The sequence below is a fragment of the Lampetra planeri genome, chromosome 4, assembly GCF_965212315.1.
Source record: "Lampetra planeri chromosome 4, kcLamPlan1.2.h2, whole genome shotgun sequence".
NCBI classification, from domain to species: domain Eukaryota; kingdom Metazoa; phylum Chordata; class Hyperoartia; order Petromyzontiformes; family Petromyzontidae; genus Lampetra; species Lampetra planeri.
Window position 1 is genome coordinate 30,504,610 of NC_136110.1, and position 24,832 is coordinate 30,529,441.

The 24,832-nt window shown below is 41.7% G+C and overlaps 1 protein-coding gene across 3 annotated transcripts; it reads left to right on the forward strand.

Moving 5' to 3' along the window:
* The first annotated feature begins 4,905 nt into the window (after positions 1–4,905).
* Positions 4,906–24,832, forward strand: SGK3 (serum/glucocorticoid regulated kinase family member 3). 3 transcript variants are annotated; one of them, XM_078593726.1, is made up of 17 exons: positions 4,906–5,129; positions 9,191–9,277; positions 10,175–10,258; positions 10,803–10,875; positions 13,053–13,128; positions 13,340–13,421; positions 13,777–13,823; positions 13,946–14,003; positions 14,267–14,350; positions 14,834–14,965; positions 16,617–16,729; positions 18,719–18,755; positions 19,612–19,698; positions 20,861–20,956; positions 21,713–21,865; positions 22,825–22,914; positions 23,090–24,832. In XM_078593726.1, the coding sequence occupies exons 2-17, from the start codon at positions 9,197–9,199 to the stop codon at positions 23,246–23,248; spliced, it is 1,452 nt and encodes a 483-aa protein (XP_078449852.1). In that variant the 5' UTR covers positions 4,906–5,129; positions 9,191–9,196; the 3' UTR covers positions 23,249–24,832. The 3 variants fall into 3 exon arrangements, with proteins under 3 accessions (XP_078449852.1, XP_078449854.1, XP_078449853.1); XM_078593728.1 differs by having other exon boundaries at positions 5,021–5,129; positions 9,196–9,277; XM_078593727.1 differs by lacking the exon at positions 4,906–5,129 and adding an exon at positions 6,882–6,938.

A 24,832-nucleotide genomic window follows, 5' to 3' on the forward strand; every position in this document is an offset into this window, starting at 1 on the left:
ACCTGAAGGAGCCGAAAGTAGCCCGGAGTCAGTCGCCTGAGTCGCAGAATCATTTTCATCACCCAGCGCAAGCCTCCGAGGCAGGGAACGTGAGTTGTTGTGACAGGGCCTAGAGGTATGACACCTACAGATGTGTGAAGAGGCTCTCCTGCCTCCAGCAACGGCCACCAAGAGACTTTATACCCAGCTAGTTTGATCCGGGTGGCTTTGCCTTATACCTGCAGGGATTTTCACAAAGCCTCACTTTACATCTGCTGGCAAGAACTAATCGGCATTATCCCAACTTTCATGTAACCTTAGTTCATGTTCATTGAGCTTACTATTTTTGTTACTGTAAAATCTGTAGGAAGCATGGCGTACCAAGTCAACATGGCATCCTAAAAAGATATACGCACAACTTTAAATGCAGTAAACGACTTCTGCAAGACGAAAAGCTGCTTTCTTTCAAAAGCAGTCATGCCAATTTCGAAATGTTGAGCGTTTCTTAAAAGATATATTTGATAAAACATTTAATTGAGGCCTGTCATTGCTGTACTTGATAAAGAAAACATTAACATCACAATACTGATCACCATCAGTCCAAAGTCAATCAGCTGCTTGGAAAAGTCATGCCCACACCGCTGCCATATCTGGCAATCCCATGATATAACAATCCAACCAGCACCTACACTCGAGTTAATTTAATTTCTCCAACCCAAATACCAGCATGCTTTGTTACGTTAAGATGACATCACCGTTTTTACAATTACTATGTTCTGTTCACAGCCTTGTTAGGAAATCCACTGGAGATGGGCCATCTGATTATTATTATTTCAGTGATTGATTACTCGAAGAAATTATCAGTTTGCTTCCTTTGCTATTTGGATACCATCAAAGTTGGAAGGAGAAAAAGGTGCCTTCCTCCCTTCCCATGCATGCCGCTGGATGGGAGGTCATTGACCGGACGTGACATCATTGGCATCACCAGTCACGTCACGCCGGGCATGGCTTGTCAGGGGTTTCCAGCCTTCGGGAGGCAGGATGGCATGCAAATTGCTCAGCGGCATCGCTGGGATCACAATGTAGGGTGTTGCGATGCAGGCGTGAATTCTGGCCGAAATGTCTCGAGTAGATAGATCTTGGACTGCAAATTACGTCTGTGGAGCATGGCACAAAGGGGTCAGGGGGTTCATCATCAGCGCATGAGCCTCCAGCACACGGAGGATTGAATTTACTAGTGGAGCAGAGCAAACCCAACCACTTCATGCCTACTAAAGCCTCACTGCTGCTTTATATAACACTACACTGTCAATACTAATGCTATGCAGTTCGACGTTGTGTGCCACCGTCAGTATATGACAGGCACATTCATAGCGTGGCACAGAGAAACGCAGCACCGAAGCTGGGTGATCTCAGTGGGACTCTACTATTAAAGCTGTACTGTTTGCATGCACCCGTGCAAGCGGACACTTATGTAGCCTCTAATTATTGCCTGGTGACGTCATGCCTCTCCACTCTCCTCCCCTGGAAGACTGACAGATAAATCATCAGTCGAATAAAGTGGCGGTGGATAAGTCAATCAGCCATCACCTTCAGTCAAAGGTCATTGGAGCTTCTAGATTTGAAGTTGTCGTGACTGCAAGGGTCCATACTCTCTGTTTTTTTCAGTAAAGTCACGTAGGTAATTAAAGGAAAATAAATTAAATCACGACGTTTCGGAGGCAACACAAGCTTCTGTCTTCAGGTGGAACCGTCACAGAAAAAACCAAAGAGTATGGGACCTTTGCAGTCACGAAAACTTCAAATCTAGAATTAATGCCCTCTACAGGGAGTAATTTCACTTATCTGTTAGAGTTACACTTGATACAGCAATTTTGTTGTGATGGTTCCATCTGAAGACGGAAGCTTGTGTTGCCTCCGAAACGTCGTGATTTAATTTATTTTCCTTTTTTTACCTACGTGACTTTACCGAAAAAAATCCAAAGAGTATGTCACTGGAGCTGTACAGAAAAACGATATACTGTATAACTACCACCGATCTGAGTGCATGGTGTTGCCACTGGTGTCACAGAAGTCACAGAGGTAACCAGAAGTAAAATATTAGGAGTGGGATCTCAACATGTGCTGAATAATAATGGTATTAGACCAAATGATGGAATGAGACCTCTCATGGCTTTGTGGTCCATTGCGTGACTTCCGTATAGGCTAAGTTTAAGGTATAGTTTTTGGGATCAAGAATATAATATTTCTATAGGCAAATTTATTGAAGGTTAAAACACTCACTGCCTATGCTTTATTAACTCTGATATATTATCTGTGCTGATTAAATGATGAACAGACCTTGATATTATTTTGTGCAGAAAAGAGGAACATGTTTATCTGTTGGTTTGAACTGCCCTCGATGAACCAGGAAGTGATATTTTAAACTCTCTGGTTCTTTCGGTAAAGTCACGTAGGTAGAAAAAAATCAATTACAAATATCACGACGTTTCGATCACAACACAAGCGGTCGTCCTCAGGCGAAAAAAATAATCAAGCAGTGGAACTGCTAAACCAGCGAGAGAGCTGTTACAACAAGAGGTTATTTATGTGGCGATGGGCAAGTAAACGGGGTCTGAGCTGGAAAGGAATTTCATCCCCGGACGCAAGCACGTCAGTTGTGTTAATGGGGGAAATTAGGGAGAGAGATTAGGGAGAGAGATTAGCATGAAATGAGTTTCCGTCGCAGCATAAGAGTATCATCCCCGCATATGCGCACAACAGCGGTGTTAATGGGTGATGAGCACGATGTTGATGGGAGAGGTTAGGCAGGGAGATTAGGGGGATTAGTAAGTTAATGTCATGTCTATGCGTAACACAAGCTGCGGCGCTGCCAACTGCGCTGTGAGGCAAGCACGTCCACGCAAGAGAACCACCGCAACGGTGGTCGCGCCAGTGAAACAAAGCCCATCACACAGCCAGAACCATCAATACATCGAGGCTAAGGGAGCAGAGGTGGCCATGTTAGTGAGACCCCAGCCCGTTAATGCAGAGGCACCTAACAGGGCAATGCCACTCAGAGAGTCGGAGATAACAGCCAAACGGCAGGGAAGAACGGAAGCACCACAGCAAGTGACGACTTTGCTTGGTTAATAACGTCCTTCCAATTATTGCTCAGCTTATACCCATCTTCTCGGTTGAAATTGTCTCTGTGTTTATATATCTGGATGGCTTTCGTGGACAAATCTTTGATGGTAGCCCGAAGGTTTGCAGAGTACCTTAGTCTCGGAAAAAACAATATCATGCGAGCCCACTGCGTTATAACAATGATCAGCCACTGCAGAGGTATTGGTTCTGCCGTGTTTCAAATCTGCCTTGTGTTCGCGAACACGGTCCGAGACGTGTCGTTTCGTTTCTCTGATTTAACTGCTGCCGCAGACACAACTTAGTTTGTAGACACCAGGGTATTGCATGTCAGGAATGACATCCTTCACAGATGGGATCAAATCACGGATTTTGTGTACTGTATTGAATCGGACCTGGATTTTGTGTTTGTTTAAGATTTTGGAAATATTTTAGTAACACCTGCTATGTATGGCAAGGTGATGGTTTTGATTGGGTCCTCAGATGGTTGTCTCCCCATGGTTGGGGCTACAGCTTTGCGGATTGTGCGGTCTGAGTATCCATTCATCTTGAGGGCTTGGTGTACGTGCTCCAGTTCACTGGCTAGGTGGCGCTGGTCCGAGATGGTGTAGTGTTTTGATGAGGGAGTTCTTCTGGGCCGGATGGTGGTGGGAGTCAGGCTTTAGATAGGAATCCGTGTGGGTGGCTTTCCTTTAGATGGAATGTCCCAAGAATGGTAGCTTGCCATCATTTTCCACTTCCATGGTGAATTTGATGGATGGGTGTATGGAATTTATGTGGTTGTTAAACTGGTTCAGTGCTGGCTGGCCATGTGGCCAGATGACGAGTGTCATCTACGTATCTCTTCCACAGGGAAGGACGTAGGGTGGATATCCGGATGGCATCTGTTTCAAATTTCTCCATGAAAACATTCGCTACCACTGGTGATAAGGGAGAGCCCATAGGGGTACCTTTATTTTGTTTGTAGAATGTACCAATCCAGATTAAGTAAGTGCTGGTAAGGCAGTGCCTCACCAAAGTTGGTACATCAGGATTCAGTCCCTGTTGGACCAAGTCTTCAATGATTGCTATGGTGTCAGGTACCTTGATTGCTATGGTGTCAGGTACCTTGATGAACAGAGAGACTACATCTAAGCTGACAAGCTAATCATCTTTGCTTGTCAGCTTAGAAGAACAACGCAAGCAGCCGTCCTCAGGTGAAGAACAGGTTTGTCTGTTCTTCACCTGAGGACGGCTGCTTGCGTTGTGGCCGAAACGTCTACGTGACTTTACCGAAAGAACCAAGAAGATGAATCCCTGCAGTCACGAAAGCTTCCAATCGAAATTTAGACGCTGTTCGTAAGTGCAGGCTGTTCATAAGTGCGGGTGTTCGTAAGTGGGGGTGTTCGTAAGTCGAGAACTGCCTTGGGGTGGGGGGGATACCCGCTCAAGAAACGTAAGAAACCGACCGGCGACCGCTCGGCAAAACTTCGGCTCCGCTCGGCAATCTCCGCCCGAACCGACGCGGAAGCGCGAGGGGAGACCCGAGCCCCAGCGCGCGCCGCCGCCGCATTTAGATTCCGCAGTGCAGATGGGCGCATCGTCGAGCCCCGAAAGAGGCTCCAGCAACCTGATTGGCCGCGCGCTGACCCGCTTCAACCAATCGTGCGAGGGGGGGAAAGACCAGACGCGCGTATCCGGGTTAGAGAATACAAAGTGAGTTGGAAAGGGGGTGGAGCCAACTCGTCGCCCCTCCCCCTCCACCACCCCCCCCCCACACACTCGGATCCCCATTGGAGCCAGCGGTGGTGGCGATCCGGCTCCGTGTGGGTGGGAGTCGTCGGGAGCTCCGTAGCTGTATGTGTCCAACTCGCCCACCCCCCCACCACAATCAACAACAACCACCACCACTAAGCCATCCCCCCCACCTCCACCATCAGTCGCTTGGTTTCGGTAACGTTTTGGGCGATTGCCACTTTTAAGTAAAAAAAAACGTCGCGCCTGTAAGTTAAGAAGAGTTTGGCGAAGGAACGCCAACGATCGCGAAGGTGAGAGAAGCGTGTGGTTGTTGTTGTTGTGGTGTTACGTGACTTGTACTTTTACTGGCAAGATGTGTGAGTCTCGTGTGTGTGAAAAGTTCGCTGCGGTTGCGAGCGAGTTGAGTTTTCAGTGTGACCCCCTTCCCAACCCTTCCGTCGAAACTTTCAAAGTTGTTGCCAGAAGAGCCGACGTGTCCGATACGAGTGACACGTGAATAAAACCCCCTCGGATGTGTCGAACAATGATGGAGAAGGTGGTGGTGGTGGTGGTGTTACTGTAGTGTAGTAGTAGTAATAGAGAGAGGTTATCCTACAAATGCGTGACCGGCTTTGGGTTTTCACATCGTGAAAAGTTGAAGTCGGCCAAGATGCCAATGCCGTCTTGGTCGCAATGACCTTTAGCGCAAAGGTTATTTCGACAAGACCACCTTGGCCTTCATGGATAACAACTATTTTTATTTATTTGACCGGCTAAAAGTCTCTTTTTTTTCAGAAGCGACCTGGCGATCACAAGTGATGATAGCTCAACGGAAGTGGCTTCATCGTCGTGGTGTGCAAATGTATAGCAGCCAAAATACTGTAACTCTCAATGTGTTTACGTTGTTCTGAAATGTGGAGGGAAAAAAACCGGTGGAGTCTGAGAAAAAAATCCACGCGATCAAGGAGAGAGAGGGACACGAAAACTACAAATATACAGCAGCAGGCATCAGGGTTAGGGGTTGAATCCACAATCTCCTGTATATTTGGCGAAGTAGTTAACATCTCCTCGCCACCGTGATGATGATAGAGACACGCAAACTCCAAATATACAGCAGGCATCGTCAGGGTAGGGATGGAACCCACGACCTCCTGTATACCAAGCTAGGTAGTTAACATCTAGCCACCGTCATGATGATGGGAGAGAGACACGCAAACTACAAATATACAACAGCAGGCGTCAGGGTTAGGGGTTGAACCCACAATCTCCTGTATACCAGGCGAGGTAGTTAACATCTAGCCACCGTGATGATAGAGACAAGCAACCTCCAAATACACAGAAGGCATCGTCAGGGTAGGGATGGAACCCACGACCTCCTGTATACCAGGCAAGGTTGTTAACATCTCGCTATCTTGTGAGCCCTCCAGCTTTATTTCAAGAACGTTGTAAGAACGTTACAACACGAAACAATGCTAAAACGTACGAGAAAGATGAACTAAACACTTACAAATAAAACACTAAACCATCCCCCATCCTACCAGGCAAAGTCCACCCGAGGTATTAACTTTTCAAAGCGACCTGGCACAAATGAAAGCTCAACAAAGTGGCTTATCATTTGGACGTTTATATCAGCAGAATAATCTAAATAGTCTATAAACGCATGTTTCTAAGTGTGGAGGGGAAAAAACCGGAGGACCCGGAGAAAAAAATGTAACGGCGAGAAACATGCAAACTCTAAATATATACAACACATGGGTCGGGGTCGAACGTCCCTCGGTTCCAATGAACGTGTCATCAGCAGTTAAATCTTGAGATGGTTAACACTATCTCCATGTTTGTTTATGATGCCTTTGTTTGGTGAAGACTTCTTGTCAAACTCCCCGGTCTCTGTGTGCTGGCTTGATGGGATTGCTCGTCTCAAACTTTGATCAACAAATGTGTGTGGTCTTCATTCTCAATCGAATTCACTTGCCTTCATCTGCACCGTGAATGTATGCCGCTGTGATTTTTCAGCGGTCGAAACGTCGTGATCTATTCATTTTTCTACCTACGTGACTTTACCGAAAGAGCCAAAGACTATGGATTCCTGCAGTCACGAAAGCTTCTAAATCAAGATAGAGGTTGGGTTGTACGTTTATTGCAGTCTGAACTGTTTGAAGATAACACTGTTATTATTTGCATATACTCTGTATACAATCTCTACTCTGTATTTGGGTAGGCCTTTTCTCTCTTACCCTTTATCACTTTAAACAGATCATATATTCTTTGTCTTCATTTTAGGAAAGCCATATTTCCAACCCACAGCTGTTTATAGTCCCAAATGTGTAGCACAGTTTAAATATTTAAAAAAAACTTTGAACTTCTCTTTTTCCATTGATTTAAAAAATATATTATTTTGTGAAATTTCCCCTCTACATTTCTCATTTCCTTTTCATGCTCAACAAGATGAATGCTAATTGCTGGTCTCTCCAGCATGATATAGTCCAAGACTGTTGTCTAGATTCGAAGTTACCTCCTTTGCTTGACGAAAAAATTGTTTGTGTGAAAATAAATTGCATTTTCTATGACTCTAGGAAGTGGCCCTCTAACTAGAAATATAATGTTATAGCATCTATTCTGTACGTACATATTGACATGAACTTTTGTAATATAGCGAGTGAAGAAGCATTGACGGTGGGTATGCACTCACACCGGCTTCCGACCCGGGGTTACCTGAGTTACATTCCTGGCAGCAGCTGTGACATCAGTGGCAAGTAATAACTGAACCGGTCCAGGGCAGTCCTGCTTTTATCAACACGAACTGATGACCGTCGTGGTTAAGTACAGACCTCGTAATTTGTATGATATGGGGAGGTTATCATCCAACAGTTGATTGACCAAGGGCTGTAAAATATTAATTGTTACAGTTCTTGTCACGTAGCATGTGGAAACAAGACATGGGTAATTATGCTAGTTGTGATAAAAATAGTAAGGGGTGGGTTGTTTGCATTTGTCATGGCATATCGGTACAGTAATACAAACATTTTAAACACAGGGAGGTGGACAAACGGTCAAAATGAATTCGTGAAACAATATTTACAAAACGAATAGAGGTTTTTTTTACGTTGTGCCTACAGAAGATATATTGTTTTTGATTATTCAGCTAATGCACACATCTTGTGTTGTATTACTTGTGTATCAAAGTTTTAGTTTTATTTCTTTGCGCGAATTTGTCAGAGGAAATCTCCTGCAACCCAATTTGCCACATTTTTGTCTGGCTGTCCATGGGCGGGGTGTGATGTTAGGTGTACAGTAAGATTGTATCGTGTTTCTGAAAAATAACCTTAATTTGCACAGTACACTGTCACATAACCATAGCGATGTTCAATCCATTTCTGGATGAAGCCCTCTCCAAGCCATCAATATCTCTCATGCACATAAGCTGATCTTGTTCATTCATCTCCATGGTAGATATACTCTTGGACTGGCTCTCCCTTGACTGCCAGTCCAGGGTTGTTCTCGATCATCATCCTCGACCATGATTTGCAAACATCTGCATGTGTTAAATTTCGATTTAAAGCTTTCGTGACTGCAGGGATTCATCTTCTTTACCGAAAGAACCAAGAAGATCTACATATGTTATCTGTTTCAGCACCTCCATTTCACCGTGCCTTGCTTCGGCAATATTTAATTATGAGTATGAAAAATGCATGTATTTCCAATCTTTCGTGTATGGTTAAAGGAAGCATTGAGTCAGGGCCGACCACGTGTGTTCGTGGGGAAGTATTTCTGTGCTCTTAAATCTTTTTTTTGGCAAAACAATAATGGTCACAATGCAAATCTGACTGCTGTGTAGACAACAATACCATCCGACATTTGTATAATTTAAACTGAGGTTGCAACTCGGTTACATTTGATTTAGTACTGTTAATATCCAGAATGTTACTAAATCTGTGTAGAAAGTGTGTTTTTGTTGCTGTATTCCGCAGGATTAGCAGAACAATCATTTCAGAGTTCTCAATTCCTGAAATTGGACACTGGTAGACATAAACCATCATAAATAATCTAAAATTTCCCTACAAGTCTTGCTTTCATATGTTTAAAACAACTGCATTTATTTAACATTTTTCATGCCATCATAAAAAGGGAACTTTGCAATGTTATTTTCAGAACTAAAAAAGAATGGGGAGATAGTCGACTAGATTACAGTACTTTCATCAACACAACTTTAGTGGGCCATGCTTTACAAATCGGTTGTGTAGACAATTCCACTCTTTAATACCGTAAATCCCCAATATTGAAGTTGCACATACAATTCGGAGTAACGGAACCACGTTTGAATTTGCTTTCACACTTGACGGCTATATACAATGTCTGTTGATTTTTTTTGTAGGGTAGGATGGATGCAGACAAGGTGTTGCCAAGTGTCCATATCAACAGCAGCAAGGAGGACACTGACCACAGGAAGAAGCGCTTCACAGTACGCCACGCACTCAGAGCTCAGTTAAAGTACAATGTGTTAGTTGATTGGAACTAGTATGGAACAATGCAATTTACCATTTTCACAGTGCAGTATGTCGCATATCCAACTGCCACTATTCCATCTAGATTTGAAGCTTTCGTGACTGCAAGGATTCATACTCTTTGTTTTTTTCGGTAAAGTCACGTAGGTAAAAAATCTTAGAAAATAAATTAAAACAGTTTAGTTGTTTTCATTTGTTTTAGTTTAGTTGTTTTTATTTATTTTCTTATTTACCGACGTGACTTTACCGAAACAACCAAAGAGTATGTCTCCTTGCAGTCACGAAAGCTTCAAAGAGTATGCCACTTCCGTTATTACTCAACTGCCCACACAGTGCAGTGTTTGTCGTGGTGTCATGGTCTTTCTCTCTGGTATATTCCCAAATTCAGTTGCTTCGCATACATCAATTGAATGTTCATCTCGCGTACATTTGCTTTGTTCTTGTAGCGGTTTTGTTTTAGTTGGTCCAGTTGCCTACATGTGCATGGTTTAACTGTCATTTTCTTCAGATGTTCACAACATCCAAACTTTTTCATGTAGCCGACTATACCTCAGTCGCCAGTAGGTTAAATATGCGACATTGTAATGTACCAATAGCAGAGTCACCTCTTTAAGTTCCTGATGGATTATTTTTTGCCTTTAAAACAAATGAATGATATATCATGGCCAAAAAAATATCCCTGAGAATATTCTAACCAACAAAGAAACTATTGTAAAATGTACACATTTAAGCAACAATTCACTTAAACAATTTTACTGGGGCATGCTTAGTTGGTGAATGTGGCCCACTAAGAAGCCATGCATCTCGCATTACTTGGTACTGAGCGTGTTTTTTGTCGTGTCGCACTTTTATAGGTGTACAAAATGATGGTGTGCAATGGAGGACAGTCCTGGTTTGTGTTCAGGCGCTATGCAGAATTTGACAAACTCTACAACACTGTGAGTTTTTGTATCTTTTTGAAGACCGCTTCCCGTACACTTGTCTTAAAATGAGGAAAATCACATTGAACAAGGGTGAAAGGTGACTAAAGTTCGAAGCTGAGAGGAAGTGGCTTGGAATGGATTTGATTCATGATAGCATTAATACTGTCCAAAAAACTGTATGACCTCAAACCAGTGTCCACTTCACTACATCATACCCCTAACCCCTCAGCATTAAAAACAAATCTTTCTGCCTGTTGAGATTGTTTCTCTTGCAGCGTTGTGTGAGTCAAATGCGTATTTGGTGTTCACGAGCATTGACATTTTGGAGCAATTCGTGTTTGGATGGCGACACATGTTCCTTCTCATACACTCAAATATATCAGTTGCATGCTTTTAATTTGCATGGAAAATATGAAAAGTTAAAGTTGTTATATATTTATTTTAGTTAGCAGGCAGATTAAGACATACCACATGACAGAGAGCATTTCCATTATGATTCATTCAGGAATTTTGTGGGTTTTGTATTAATATGCCCATGTGGCTCTTGTGTTTTCTACAGTTAAAGAAACAGTGTCCAAATATGACATTGAAAATTCCTGCGAAGAGGATTTTTGGCAATAATTTTGATCCAGGTACAGATTTCATATATAATATAAAACCATATTTTCATTTATATATCAACTTATTAGATATTACTCTAAAATTAAGTATTTTATTAACTGTCTGTTAAAACATGTGGTTATCTCCAGCACCGTATATTTGTAATGTATACTTTGATGTCATGGGACCTCCTTTGCCAGTACCAACATAGAATAGGTTTTCCCCTTTTTTCTGGCAACAAAACAGGTGTTAAGATGTCAAAACACCAAACTGAAACCTTTTACAAGGAATCATGTCTGCATTAACCACAATACTTGTGGTCAGAATGCAAAAAAAACATACTCTGATATGCATTGTCTTTGAAACTGCTTGGTCCACACCAGAGACAGCTTTCTTTGGAGCCTAGTCTTAAAACGGTTTTAAACCAGAGGACGCTAAAAGGCGTACTTATACTTTGACGTGTTTACAATATGGGTTCCTGATCCTCAACACATTGTGTGTGTGTAGACTGTGTAGGAATCTGGTCGGCTACAGTAGTATCATGTACGGCAATGCAAAAACAAGTCTGCTTAGATTCCAAAAATATCTCGCCTTGTGGACACACCTCTTGAAAACCGCGCTGACAAGAAATAAAAAACATTGAAACTAATTTAAAGACACTGATTTCTTATACGTGTGATTTTATGCTTATATCATGGCCTTCAAAGTTAATATTAATGATTGCATCCAATACATTATTACACCGGATTGGTAGCGTTTCTTTGAATTTCCATTAAAATTTTTAAACATTCGAAAAAGTGGATGAACAAATAAATATTTTTCTATTTTTTTTTAGACACATTTTTACATGCTTTTAATAAGAATGTTGGATTTTTGTATGTCAGCATGTAAAGATTGCCCTTTCCACCCAATGATGGAATTATTTGTCATGGTTAGGGCGTATAATTTGATTCGAGAATATTTATATTTTTTTACAATGTGGTGCATGGAATATCACTCGTGGCTGCAAGTGTCACGTGAACCAATTAAATATAATTTAGAAGTAATGACGTTTTTTTTGGGTTAGATCGCGTAAATACAAATGCACCGTAAACATACCTCCACAGACACAGCCAATTAATAAGATTTGTCACGTGACAAAAATGTGCCAATTAGTTACTCCTTCAGCACACCAGTGCTTATATACTTAAATTTTATTTATTTGTAGTGGCCTGCTTACCTATTCTCTGCACTCCTATCGGTTTTTATTGTTTGTTGTTGAAACTTGAGGACCGACCTCGACTGGAGATCTGTGAAAGCGACCTTCATAGTTCATCCGATTCCTCCAGTATATAAATAAATATTCTGATGCTGAAACTTACAACATTTACAATTTTGAGTACAACTTTCCGCTGGTAATTACAACCAGCTTCATCAGGCGATTGACAGTATTGTGAATAAGTTTTCTTGTTTCCGGTCTTAAAATAGAGTAGTGTGATATCATCAATTAGAGGGATCACTGTGCACCTCCAAGTGTGAAGATCCCAGGAGGGTTAATGTATTCGCATACATGAAAATGGATTACGTTAATCTGAAAATATGCAGGACATATTATGTGTTGGGTTGCAGTTGGATTTACACAACATTTATATTTACGCGATCTAACCCAAAAAAAACTTTTATACGAATAATGTTGGTCACGAAAGCCTACGTGTGAAATATATACAAGTTAAAATCTATTCGTATCATTAGCGATACAGACAGATTTTTGACCATAAATCGAAGGATTGTTAAATATCTACTCCCCATTTAAAGCTTTCGTGACTGCAGGAATTCATCTTCTTGGTTTTTTCGGTAAAGTCACGTAGAAGGGAAGTAATAAAATAATAAAAATAAAACATAAAACAATTCTCACGACGTTTTGGCCACAACGCAAGCAGCCGTCTTCAGGTAAAGAATGAGAACCTGTCAAGCTGGGAGCTTATATCTACGCTGAGTTGGGGGGGGGGGTTACACCCCCCCCTTCTACGTGACTTTACCGATAAAAACAAGAAGATCTACTCCCCATTTTTCCCAATGGAACTTTTTTTTCTTCCAGATAAGTCCCTGAAGGTTTTTTGCATTTCCCCAGTTTCATGCCTCGATATGAACTGCGAGGGAGGGCACAATATCAATAATAAATTATGATTGTGAAAGTGTTTATCCATTATACATTTGTATAATAATACAGATTTCATCAAGCAGCGTCGAGAGGGGCTCGAAGAATTCATTCAGAAGTTAATGAGCACTCCAGAGCTTTGCCAGACGTAAGTGCTCTCCTCATAGCTTTTAATATTAGCAACAGTACTATGGACATTTGCATACGATGTAAAGAACCACCTTTTGCAGCAGACTGGTGCAATAACAAATTGAACTCTAGAATTCTGCTGTGCTTGGTTTGTTGCTGTGCATGGCTAATAAAGTGCAGAGTGGCTATAAAAGTTCAAAAATTAACTTGTGTTTTTCTTTGCATTGTAGCACAGATGTCCAAGACTTCCTTAAAATGGACAACCCCAGAAATCAGCCAGACTTTCACGACGTTGGCATTCACAGTGACATGGTGAGAAAAATCATTTTTTGGAAGTAAAATTTTACTAGCATAGAGTCCTCTTAATTACACTTAACTATGAGATATTGTGGCACACGGTCTAGCATTGTTTGTTCCTTTTTAAATCTTTCATCACACGGTGACATTTTGTGATTCTAAATTGGTCAACATTAATTGATTAGTTTGAAACCTAAATCAATACCTGTTGAGAACATCCTTGTGCTAATGGTAATTGCAGAATAGTGCTTACAATCCATCCAAACCTTCCTCTCGACGTGGAACGTAAATGAATTTTCCACAAAATTGTAAATGCATATTGTATGAGAACACGGTTTGAAGTTTGTGTGTTCTTGTGGTTACTTTACAGAACAATGGCTCTGAAGAAATCAACCTCGGCCCTTCTGGAGACCCGCTGTATGTCTTGTGCTTTAATATGATGATTTTTTAGTGAAATTTTTAACATCAATTTGAAAGGTTAGTTTACATCAAACTTGTAATTGGTAAAATTGCATAACCGTGTCTTTTCTGTGTTATAGGGCCAAACCTTCGGACTTTAATTTCCTGAATGTTCTTGGCAAAGGGAGCTTTGGCAAGGTAGGTCCCGTGCACGATTGCATTTCCACATCTTTTATTGAAATGTAAGACGACAAAACAATACAGTTAATATCATACAAAACACTCGGCATTCTGTCAATGTCACACATTTGTAAATACATCTCTTTCATAGGTTTTCTGCCTTTGCGATGAGAATTTGATGACCCTCTGCGTGCATTCACATGCATTGTATCTTGGAGGCGCCAGCTGACTGGAGCCTTCAGCATTGTAACGCGAGTAAACCGCTTTTCTTTCCTGCTTAGGTGCTGCTTGCAAGGCACAAAGTCGATGAGAAATTCTACGCTGTCAAAGTGCTACAGAAGTCTGTTATATTACAAAAGAATGAGGTACACGGTGAATGTAAAAAAATCCGACGTAATATTTGTTGTTGTAATGCTAATATAACCACGACACTTCTGTCTTTAACACGTAGGCTTTCGCGACCAATATTATTCATTATAAACGTTTTTGGGTTTAGATCGCGTTATTTATAAATGTGTCGTAACCCTCCACCACCTGACACGGCCAATCATTCTGGCAAATTGCCCGATGATGCTGGATGCAAGTTCCAGCGAAACGTCGTTCTCAAAAATGTTAAATGTTGTGGTTTCACTCTTCAACACACCGGTGGGCTAAAGTAGTGAACTATTTGTCTTTTGTCAATGTGACACTATTTTTGCTGATTGGCCGTGTCAGGTGGTGGATTGGCCGTGACAGGTAAGCTCGGATAATTCAGAGAACTGTATCAATTTGGGGTGATGCGGGGTGTAATATTAATGATGTAACGTGACGGCAGACGAGAGGAGTTTCACTGTTTTGGTTTTCCACAGCAAAGGCACGTGATGGCTGAGAGGAACGTACTCTTAAAGAACTGCAACCACCCTTTTCTAGTCGCGCTCCACTACTCCTTCCAGACGAACGACAAACTCTACTTCGTGCTGGACTATGTGAACGGCGGGGAGGTATGCTGTTCCGCGCCTTGCGTACGGTTGTAAAGATCAAGGTGCAGCCCTGCAATTGCTTGCTCACTCACACCTCTGCCGGAGGGAAGGGCTTCCGCTAGATGGAGTTTTACAGAGCCCCTCTAGAGCAAGAGTCGGCAACCGAAATAACAATAAGAGACATTTTTTTTTTTGGTACACAACGCAGCATTTCAAGAACCGCGATGCATGGGAATACGTGCGTCGCGTCACGAGGCAGTCCGTAAAGAGCTGCATGCGTCTCCGGAGCTATAGGTTGCCGGCCCCTGCTCGCGAGGGTATTATGACCTTCGTTTCCACACTGTCCAAATGTCTTGGAAGAGGTACCTAGAGTAAGACCCCCACCATAAGTGACCTTCCATCTATACTGTTGGGTGGACGCAAGTGTTTGGGTGCGTGATTTAAGAAACCTGCCCATTGTTCAGAATCTGCGTATTTATTTTTACTGGAGAAATCCGAAGAGTTTTAAAGCTCTTTTTCACAGATGTCCTAGAAAGGTGGGAGATGTTCAGTAGGGCAAGAAGAACAAATCAAACCGGCAACCTCTGGATTGCAAGTCCAGTGTGCCAACGTATGTAGAACTTATTTCGCACCATACGTAGCCAACCGTGCTCATCAAGGTGCAGTTCTTGTGTAAGATACATAATAACATCCATCAGCGGGAATCGTACTTCCTTTTGTGGTCCCTTCTGGCTCTTGCTGAGGTGTTGCGTCTAACCACCTTCCGCACAGACATGCTCCTCACTCAGCCCTGGGGAGCCCACACCTCCAACAGGGTGGGATGTGGAGGAAGGTGATGAATTTGACACCTCTGCCAAAAACACGTAGGGAGATCTTTGGCCAAGCTAGGAGGTGGTTTTTAAAATACCACCTAACGCCTGTGGGGAAAAAAATTAAACACTCGCGCATTAATGCTCACACCTGTGCATGAAGTAGCAGTGCTTTGTGAGTGCTGAATCACAACACATTGGATTCATGACATTGTTTTGTATGGGTTAATGAAAGGCATTTATCACGTGTAAAATTCTTGTTTTAACTGCCTGAGAGCACGTGCTGTGTTTGAAATGGTCACACCAGGAAAAATTGAGGAACATTGCAGTATTATATTTTTCGAATGCCTTTATATTTCTCACAAAGTATATAATATTGAGATAATTTTTATTACCATACATATTTATATTACATACACTGTTAGCGAGTAATCGGTGTACATCTTGACATTTTAAATAGGTGTGTGTTTATAACAAGTATTGCAAAGCATTCCAGAATGGTTTCATTGGAAAGAATGTCATCGTCATTGTTGAATACAATTCATCGACAACTACCGTTTTAATATTTATCAGGAATCGGTTTTCCTTTAATAAGAAAAATTTGACTTTTGCACACATCCACTGGGTTTTAGCCCTTGATGGTTAGAAAATTGCTTGTAAATGAGGATACATGTAAATTTGACTAACATTTTCCATTTTCCAATGTGCAACATAAAACGTCACGCACGGTACAGGTGTGCTAACCTACTGCAATACATTCCAATTTGGATTTATATGGAATGTAAATGCGACCGAATCTCGCAACGCCGAAATTGCTTTTGCAATTTGATAAAAATTCTAACCTCGCTGTGTTTTGCGCACAGCTCTTTTTCCACCTACAACGGGAGCGCACGTTCCCCGAGCATCGTGCTCGCTTCTACGCGGCCGAGATCGCCAGCGCCATCGGTTACCTGCATTCCCTCAACATCATCTACAGGCAACGCTCACTGCACACTCTGCCCGCCGAAACATCGCACTCTAGTACAGGGGATCGGCAACCCACGACACCGGAGCTGCTCACGGCTCTTTAAGGACCGCTGCTCAACGTTATTTATCAGGGATCACCGTGTCGTATTCACATGCCATGGCGCCGCGGTGGCGAGGCGTTATCAACCTCGCCTGGTATGCAGGAGGTCGCGGGTTCGATCCCGACCCTGGCGCCTGTATATGTGGAGTTTGCGTGTATCTTCTCCCCATGGTCGCGTGGATTTTTCTCCAGGTCCTCCAGTTTTTCCCTCCACATTTAGAAGCATGCTTTTGGAGTATTTGGCTGCTATACATTTCCACGTGATGAGCCATTTCGTGGAGCTATCATTTGTGGCCAGGTCTAAAAGTTGTTATAGTTTTTCATTGCGGCTCTTGACATATCGATTTTTTTGCACAATAAAAAATGTCTTATTTTAGTTGCCGTCCCCTGCCCTAGTGTTTTATTGTTCAGCGCTGTGATTTTAATCCGTGTATGTATGTTGAACGTCGTTCGTGCAGTATGTAGCCAATCGTGGTAATCAGAGGTGCAGAGGAAGGACAACAAACTAAACACAAAATTTTTTCTAAATAAATGAGTTTTCAATCTCAATTTAAAAGAGCGTAGCTCCAGTGGCTTCCTAATAGGCATCCCATGCCCTTCTTAGATTCCTGTCGACTTGATGGCTGCAGAGAAGCTGAATAAAGTCTCTCCACCGTTTTCAGTCTAGTACTGGTTTGAAACAAGACACTAATGTGTGTTAAAATCATGTGCAAAAAAAATCGGCATTTCCTGAATAAGTGCATTGTGGTCCTCTTAGATCACCACCAAGAATAAATTTAGCAAATGTGATCGACTGACATCCACAGTGATAGACAATTGTGCACCTGTTTTGACCTAATTAGGATTCATAAGCACAGTTTTTATTCAGTTATGATGTGTTTTCCTCGTCATTTGATACTAGTACGAGCTTCATGGCTTTGTTCAATCTTGATACATTATTGGTGTATGTTGATTGAATTGTGTCTATCCAACACATTCTCGATCATCCTTCATTTATCGTTCCCTACACTTGGGTGTCTATTGCCATGGTGCATCCTTTCTTTGTCTATTGCCACGGGGCATCCTTCCTTGGCGTATATGTCCACCGAATAACGTGCGCACATCAGCATGTTCTCATACTCCAGAATTCTTACTCCCATCGTCTATTTGAAGTTGAGCTGTTTGTAAAATAAGTACTATAATAGCCAATTATAGTACTTTAAAGTTAGTGGTCAGTGGTCTGAAACAGCCAGTTTTGATCCAGGTTACGGATGCAACTTTAATGAGAGGACTGAAATACTCGCTTTATAATATTGGTGCCATTTGTTACCTTTGTCACGTGTGCCATGTTAATGTCAATGTGAGCAAAGGTGCTACTGTTGAGCTTTAGTAGCCTCGGGAATGTCTGATGTATTATCAGAATCGCTATTTAGACTGCAGCAGGAGGAATCCGATGAGCTATGAAGCTCTTTCACAGGTGTCCAGTATGGGCTGTTCAGCAAGTTGTCACAGCAAACAATACGAAATACGATAGGAGTGCAAAATATACAAAAATGGTAAATAAGTCACTAAATAGAAATGAATTAATTACATAAATCCAATTTATCAAGATTGGGCAAGGCACAAAAACAACAACAATCCCAGACCACACTAAGATAACACACAGTCGTGGTCTCTCAATAAAATTTCACATTAACATTGAGCTATCATACACAGATAATGATCAAAGTTACAAATCATCAGTATCCCCATGCAGATTATTTTTCAATTTTACATCTCGTTCTTCCCGTTGGACATGCGTACCTATGAATGTCAAGTTAAAGGATTCACTGTAGTGGTGCACGCGTGTGAAATTGCATTGCCCTCTGAAACGTTAGAAATTATTATTTATTAAGGCTGTTTATTTATTCTGTATTCCAGGGACCTGAAACCTGAAAACATTCTGCTGGATTCTGAGGTACGTTGGTGAACATGATCAAATTCACATTAAATAACATGCTACAATACAGCCGGTTCAGAGTTTGCTTGCTTTAACAAATGCTGTGAGAATTATTGGTCTAGAAAACCAATAGGCTGATGGACTGAACATTGTTTTATTTATTATACTCTATGCGGAGATATTGATTGCGTTTCTGCAATATACAATTTCCACTGTATTTAAGAGGGCCGTCAAATTGGTACAGTTGATTCCAGTTTGATAAAATAACCTATGTGTTTTTGATTCCGTAGCATGTAGGTATTTGTAAATTTCGGAAATTGTGAAATACTACTTTCTAAGTTTGTTTTTAGGTTGGTTTACGTTAACTATGGACGATAAAACGTTTTGCGTAAATATTTCTTAAAACTGTAGGCTAGGAACCATGTATTGAATTAATTCACCTCATACCAAGGTACTTAGCTGGAGTGCATTAATTGGGTGATTAACCAATTTTTTTTATAACCACAAAATTCACTAGGTCGACATTTGTAATCGCATTCTCAAAGTGTGTTGGCCACATACAGAGAGAAATGACCATAAAAATGAATAACTTTTAATAAAGCCCCTGCTATGATTCCCATGATTTGTACGAGGCCTTTAATTGGCGAGGTGTTAACTACCTCGCCTGGTACACAGGAGGTCGTGGGTTCGATCCTGACCCTTATGCCTGTATATTTGGAGTTTGCATGTTCCTCCCTGTGAGCTATCATTTGTGGCCAGGTCGCTTCTGAAAAAGAGCTATATAGCTCAGTGGGCCTTGCCTGGTAAAATAAAAGGTCGTTAAAAAAATTGTTTATAAGTTATTTATGTACCTTCCATTTCCCATACTCCCCAGGGACACATCAAACTAACAGACTTTGGGCTTTGCAAAGAAGGCATGGAGTCAACGGAGACTACGACCACATTCTGCGGCACTCCGGAGGTAACGCGTGGTTCATTTAGACGAGCACGGATGTCATGATTACCATTTGCAATTTATTAGGCACGCAATGTTTAGTTTTAATAAATACCAAACACATTTGTCACTTACACTTCCCGCGAAGGAGGATAGAATGTATAAGGGGTGTCGTTTCCGGCATAGCTTGACCATCGATGCTTTGAAGAAGAGCTACTACCACAGATTGTTATTTGTACCTGTGCAGCACTGGCAACTCTATCAACAGGTTTTCTTTTGTGCTACGTCAAAGATACTGCCTTGGTGTAATATGGTTAGCTCACTGGACTTGCAATCCAGAGATCGCCAGTTGAAATTGATCTTCCAGCGCGGCAGCAAAAACATTGGACGGGTTTCTCAATCCCCCCACCCCCCCCACCTTTGTCCACCTCACAGAAGTGAATGGGAAGGTGACGTGTAGTGGGATACAGTGTGGGCACGCCCACCTCGTTCAACGTTCAAGTCGTCTGGAAACATTCCCTATAGAAGATGTCTAGAACACGAGAGCTCCCAACTTGGGCTCTGTAGAGCTCCCTTTAGTGGAGGACCCTTCTGCTTGCAGTGGCATGAGCAAGTAATTGCAGGGATGCACTTTTTTTGTTTCGTCTTCAGGAAGCAATAGACTCCAATGCAAGGCCGTAATTATAATATATATTGGGGGGGACACAACCGCCCCAATACTCAAATATGCTCAAAATGTCCCCCCAATATATGGCTCTGAAAATATTTTAAAAAATAATTGCGATGCGATGTAAATAAAAACAACAATTTTCTAAACGTTGGCCACAATATCTGGACTTGTCTTCATATAACAATGCATAGATTTCTGTTTATATGATTGTGGTTATGGTTGTACTTTATTAATCCCTAATCTCTGCCATTATATACAATGAAACAAGAAAAGGTAAAAAAAATAAAAACATCAATGTAATAAAATACACTATTAGACATTATTGTAAAAAATCATAAAAAGTCCATCCTATGTATTAGTGAATTTTTTTATATTTTAGGCAGGAAATGAGTTTTCAAATTGAGATTTTTTGTTTGGGGGGTGGGACCCCCAGACCCTCTGTAAGATTTGGTCCCCCCCAATGTTGACTCTATGGCTACGGCCTTGCTCCAGTGTATTGACTTGTTCTCTCCCCTGCAGTATCTCGCCCCAGAAATACTGCGCAAGGAGCCGTACGACAGAACCGTCGACTGGTGGTGCCTAGGGTCCGTCCTCTATGAGATGCTGTTTGGCTTGGTAAGTCCTTGACAGTTGCCCTGTGAATGTTGTACGTGTTAATGCCTCAACCAAGTGGGAGAAAAATGCACAGTACATTGCATTACATTCTGTGAATTATACCCCCTTGATATGAAAGTTCTTAAATACGATGTAAAAATATATGGACAAGCGGACGTTATCCTGAAGTACTATTTATTGGTGTAATAACAAACTTCGTTCATTGTTCGTGGGTGTGGCCAACGGAACTCAATCATGCATGTGCTTGTGTACGCGTCGATAAGTATATGCATGGTTGTGCGTGAATACGTGGATGCTTTTGTGCCCTTGTGTGAAGTATGATGTTGAGCCATGGCATTCATTTTCTTGTGAGCGATATCTATCAATTGATGTCTTAACTAGTCCTGGGTTTCCCCTAGGTCGACTCGGCATTAAATGTGTACCTGATGTGGTGTGTAAACATCAGTGCTAGGGAGACAAAGGTGGCCAGGCATGATACTGGCCACACTATACCCCCTTGTACACTGCCTCCTTTAATACGTGCTAATTAACAGCACTTGTCCTGACAGTCTGTTTAAGTTATATGGGTGGTCTTTGTATTTGCGCTTGTGTGCATTTTGGTGTAGACCTAGTGCTGACAGCTGTCCGTCAGCTTCCGTACTGCTAATAAATGCATACGAGGTCCAACGCATGTTGGGAAGCAAGCGTCGCGTGATCAACGCCAAGTGCATTACGCTTCTTCGCTGCTGTACGCATGCATTGGCCCGATTCTCGCAGCCTCCGTTTTACTGCCGCGACGTGCCAACGATGTACGACGATATCCTGCACAAGCCACTGCTGCTGAGGCACGGCAGCCCCGCCGCACACAACATCCTGGAGGGGCTGCTCCAGAAGGAAAAGCGTTACCGCCTGGGCTCACACAATGACTTTGTACGTTGTGCGCCACGTGCACTACACCTGCAAATCAAATGTAATCATTTGTACGTTTGGTAAACCGTGGTATTTGCCTGTCACAAAGGGGCTGTGTTTCACGGTCGAGCATAATCTGCATAAGTTGCTTAGTCACGGGCAATGTTTGCTATGTGGTTTTACCCAATTAGCTAATTTGCAAGTTATTTTTTTAAATTTCGACTTACGGCGACACGCATGGCCTACTGTTTTTATTTGTAATGTCACGGAATCTTTGGCGTCCACTGTCAATTCACCTCCAGTGATTAACCAGGGTGGTCGTGCGGCTTGAACGTCCTACCGCTCCAGGTCACTGCCCCAATGTTGTGCAGTTTTTCAACATAACGGTTGTTCGGTTACGGAATGGATTATCAAAGTTATGGAATTGGTAATCGTAAAGAGTATCATTTTACTAAGGATTGAACACGGTGCGCTGCGAAGCCATCCAAACCGCACGGCACATCCCGCTGCGATTGGTCGCGTGACAAGCGATTAACTTGCAAAATATTTTTTAAAACACTTGCACCATTTTACCACCATAGGATGTTGGTCATAGTCCTTGATTGACTATACTGGTCAGTGTCGGTTAAGGTTGGTCAACCATAAAAACTACGTTTTTCCATGCGATTATTCAAATGCTAAACTTGTAAACAAAATTAACTAGCCTTGTTCAAGAGGATTCGTTAAGTGCCCTTTTTATTGAGTAAAGCAGAACGCAACTGTGCATGTTTTAAAGCTGTCCCGTGTACCAGGTAATGGCCATTAAAGCCGGTGCAATTGGTTTCCGTTCAGGTTTTATTAATGTCGATTATTCAGTCAGGGTGTGTGCGCTTGGGATACCATTCCTCCGTTTGTGCTTTATTTACAGGAACATAGCATCACATTTTACTGTAAAACACTTAACATGTTCATTGGTGTTTACCGTTGTTTTTTTCATGCAGAAGGATATTAAGCAGCACGTTTTTTTCATCTCCATCGACTGGCTGAAACTGGATGCGAAAAAAGTGGTGCCACCCTTCAACCCAAAAGTGGTAAATTTATCCTCACTCCTAATTGAAAGAGTGCACAAATAATTTGCATGTCATTTGTAATTAAAAACACATTAGCACCATTGTACACTATTAAGTTAGGACTCAATATAAGTATACTTGTGTTAAAAAAAAAAAATCATACTGTGATGTGGACCCTGTTTGCTGTTTTGAAAAGGATGGGCCCGATGACCTGCGTCACTTTGACCCGGAGTTCACGGAGGAGTGCGTGACGGCTTCCATCAGCCAGCCCGTGCGCGTGAGCGTCAATGTGATCGAGGCGGACGATGCCTTCCTGGGCTTCTCGTACGTGCCACCCTCCAACTCCTTCCTGTAGCCCCCTCACCCCCCCCAGCTGCCCCCTTGCAAATATCCAAGATCTGATCCGGCCCCTGGAACATGGACGCTGTTTCAGCAGCGATGTTACAAAAGGCTGTCACATATTCCCTGTTTACTTGTCAATATTTTTTGTATTACACCAAAATCTCACTGCACTGAGGAAGATGACACCATGACACACACCGTTGTATTTTTTGTTTATATCTCAAATGTTGTGTTGATAAAGGCAAAGGAGGTTAAGACTGCCAATTAACGGAACGTCCCACTTGAATGCTCATTGTTATATGCCCCTTTATAATCACGGCCCTGTACTGGGTTATTAAAGTGCTTCTAATGCTCATAAAAAATGCATAGGAAGATGCGTAGGATGTGCGTGCGTGCTTCAGCTTGAGCGTGTCTGACTTGCGGGGTTGAGGTATAATGTGCTCCTGTACAGCTCAAAGTCTTCTAAATGCACAATGTGAGGGGGGGCGGTAGAGTGTGCACTCAGAAGTCCTGTGAGGCGGGTTTTTTTGCAAAGCAGTGCTTTGTCAAAGTTTATTAATGATCACATGTTTCAACTATTTCGGTTGGTAATGTGTAGAATGTTGAACAACTTTTTTGTCTGGGTCATGCAGATAATGCTATATAAGTTGTATTTGATTCGCTTTGCAAACGTATTCCACATACTGTTAAACGTTTAAATTTCACGTGACGTTAATATGTAAGATATTTGAAAGGTTTACCAGCAATTTAAGCATTTTCAATTTTTGACGATTGGAATGTAATATGCCTCCTTTTCGAGGGTTTGATTTTTTTTAAAGCATTATATATAGCACAGGCTACACAAATAAGGTGAGACTCAATCTATTCCATTGTAGAATTTCTTACGTTCTGTACCACAATTGGCATACAATTAAAACATATGCATTTATATTGAATGTAAAGAAAACAGTAATAGTTGCTTTTTTTTATAAATGTAGGGTACGTTCAATATTGTTTTTATTGGTTGACGATCTTTTATTATTCCTGCTATGCTTCATGTTTTTTTTTCAAAATATTATGATTTATGGTGGCCAAAATGTTTTGATTAATTTCACTTTTCCAATTAACAGGGAGAGATTATTGATATTTTCATGGTCTTAGTTCGTCGTATCGTACTAATGTATATTTAATGCTGAAGCTCATTATGCCAGAGAATTATGGTGGAATCACAAACGTTTGAGCGAATATCTGACAATCACTGTATCATAAATGCATGATAATTTTAGGCTTTGAAAGGGGCGATTTGTGGAATTACAGTAATATTCTTTTTTATCCATTTATGTATACTATGTGTGATTATTTTAAATTCTGTATGGTTCTTTTGATGGTAAGAGTTTGTTATTTTTTCACATTTAGATGGTTTCAACAAAATACTGTTTGAAATGGGAACGGAATACTTAAGTCCACAATATTGTACGGTTCTACAAGTGGAAAAATATTACGCATTAATGTGCCTTTCACACATATTGCAAGCTGGGAGAGCCCCATTATTTGGGGAAACAGCTGTTTTTGTCTGAATGTTTACTAAAACCAAGCATTTAATAAACTCAAAGACTCA

Bases quoted from the DNA above. Each gene is read 5' to 3' on its own strand.
- SGK3 (XM_078593726.1), top strand. From the start codon at position 9,197: ATGGATGCAGACAAGGTGTTGCCAAGTGTCCATATCAACAGCAGCAAG. The intron at 13,129-13,339 runs GTAAGTGCTCTC...TTTGCATTGTAG, and splicing joins ACTCCAGAGCTTTGCCAGAC to CACAGATGTCCAAGACTTCC. The intron at 14,966-16,616 runs GTATGCTGTTCC...TTTTGCGCACAG, and splicing joins ACTATGTGAACGGCGGGGAG to CTCTTTTTCCACCTACAACG.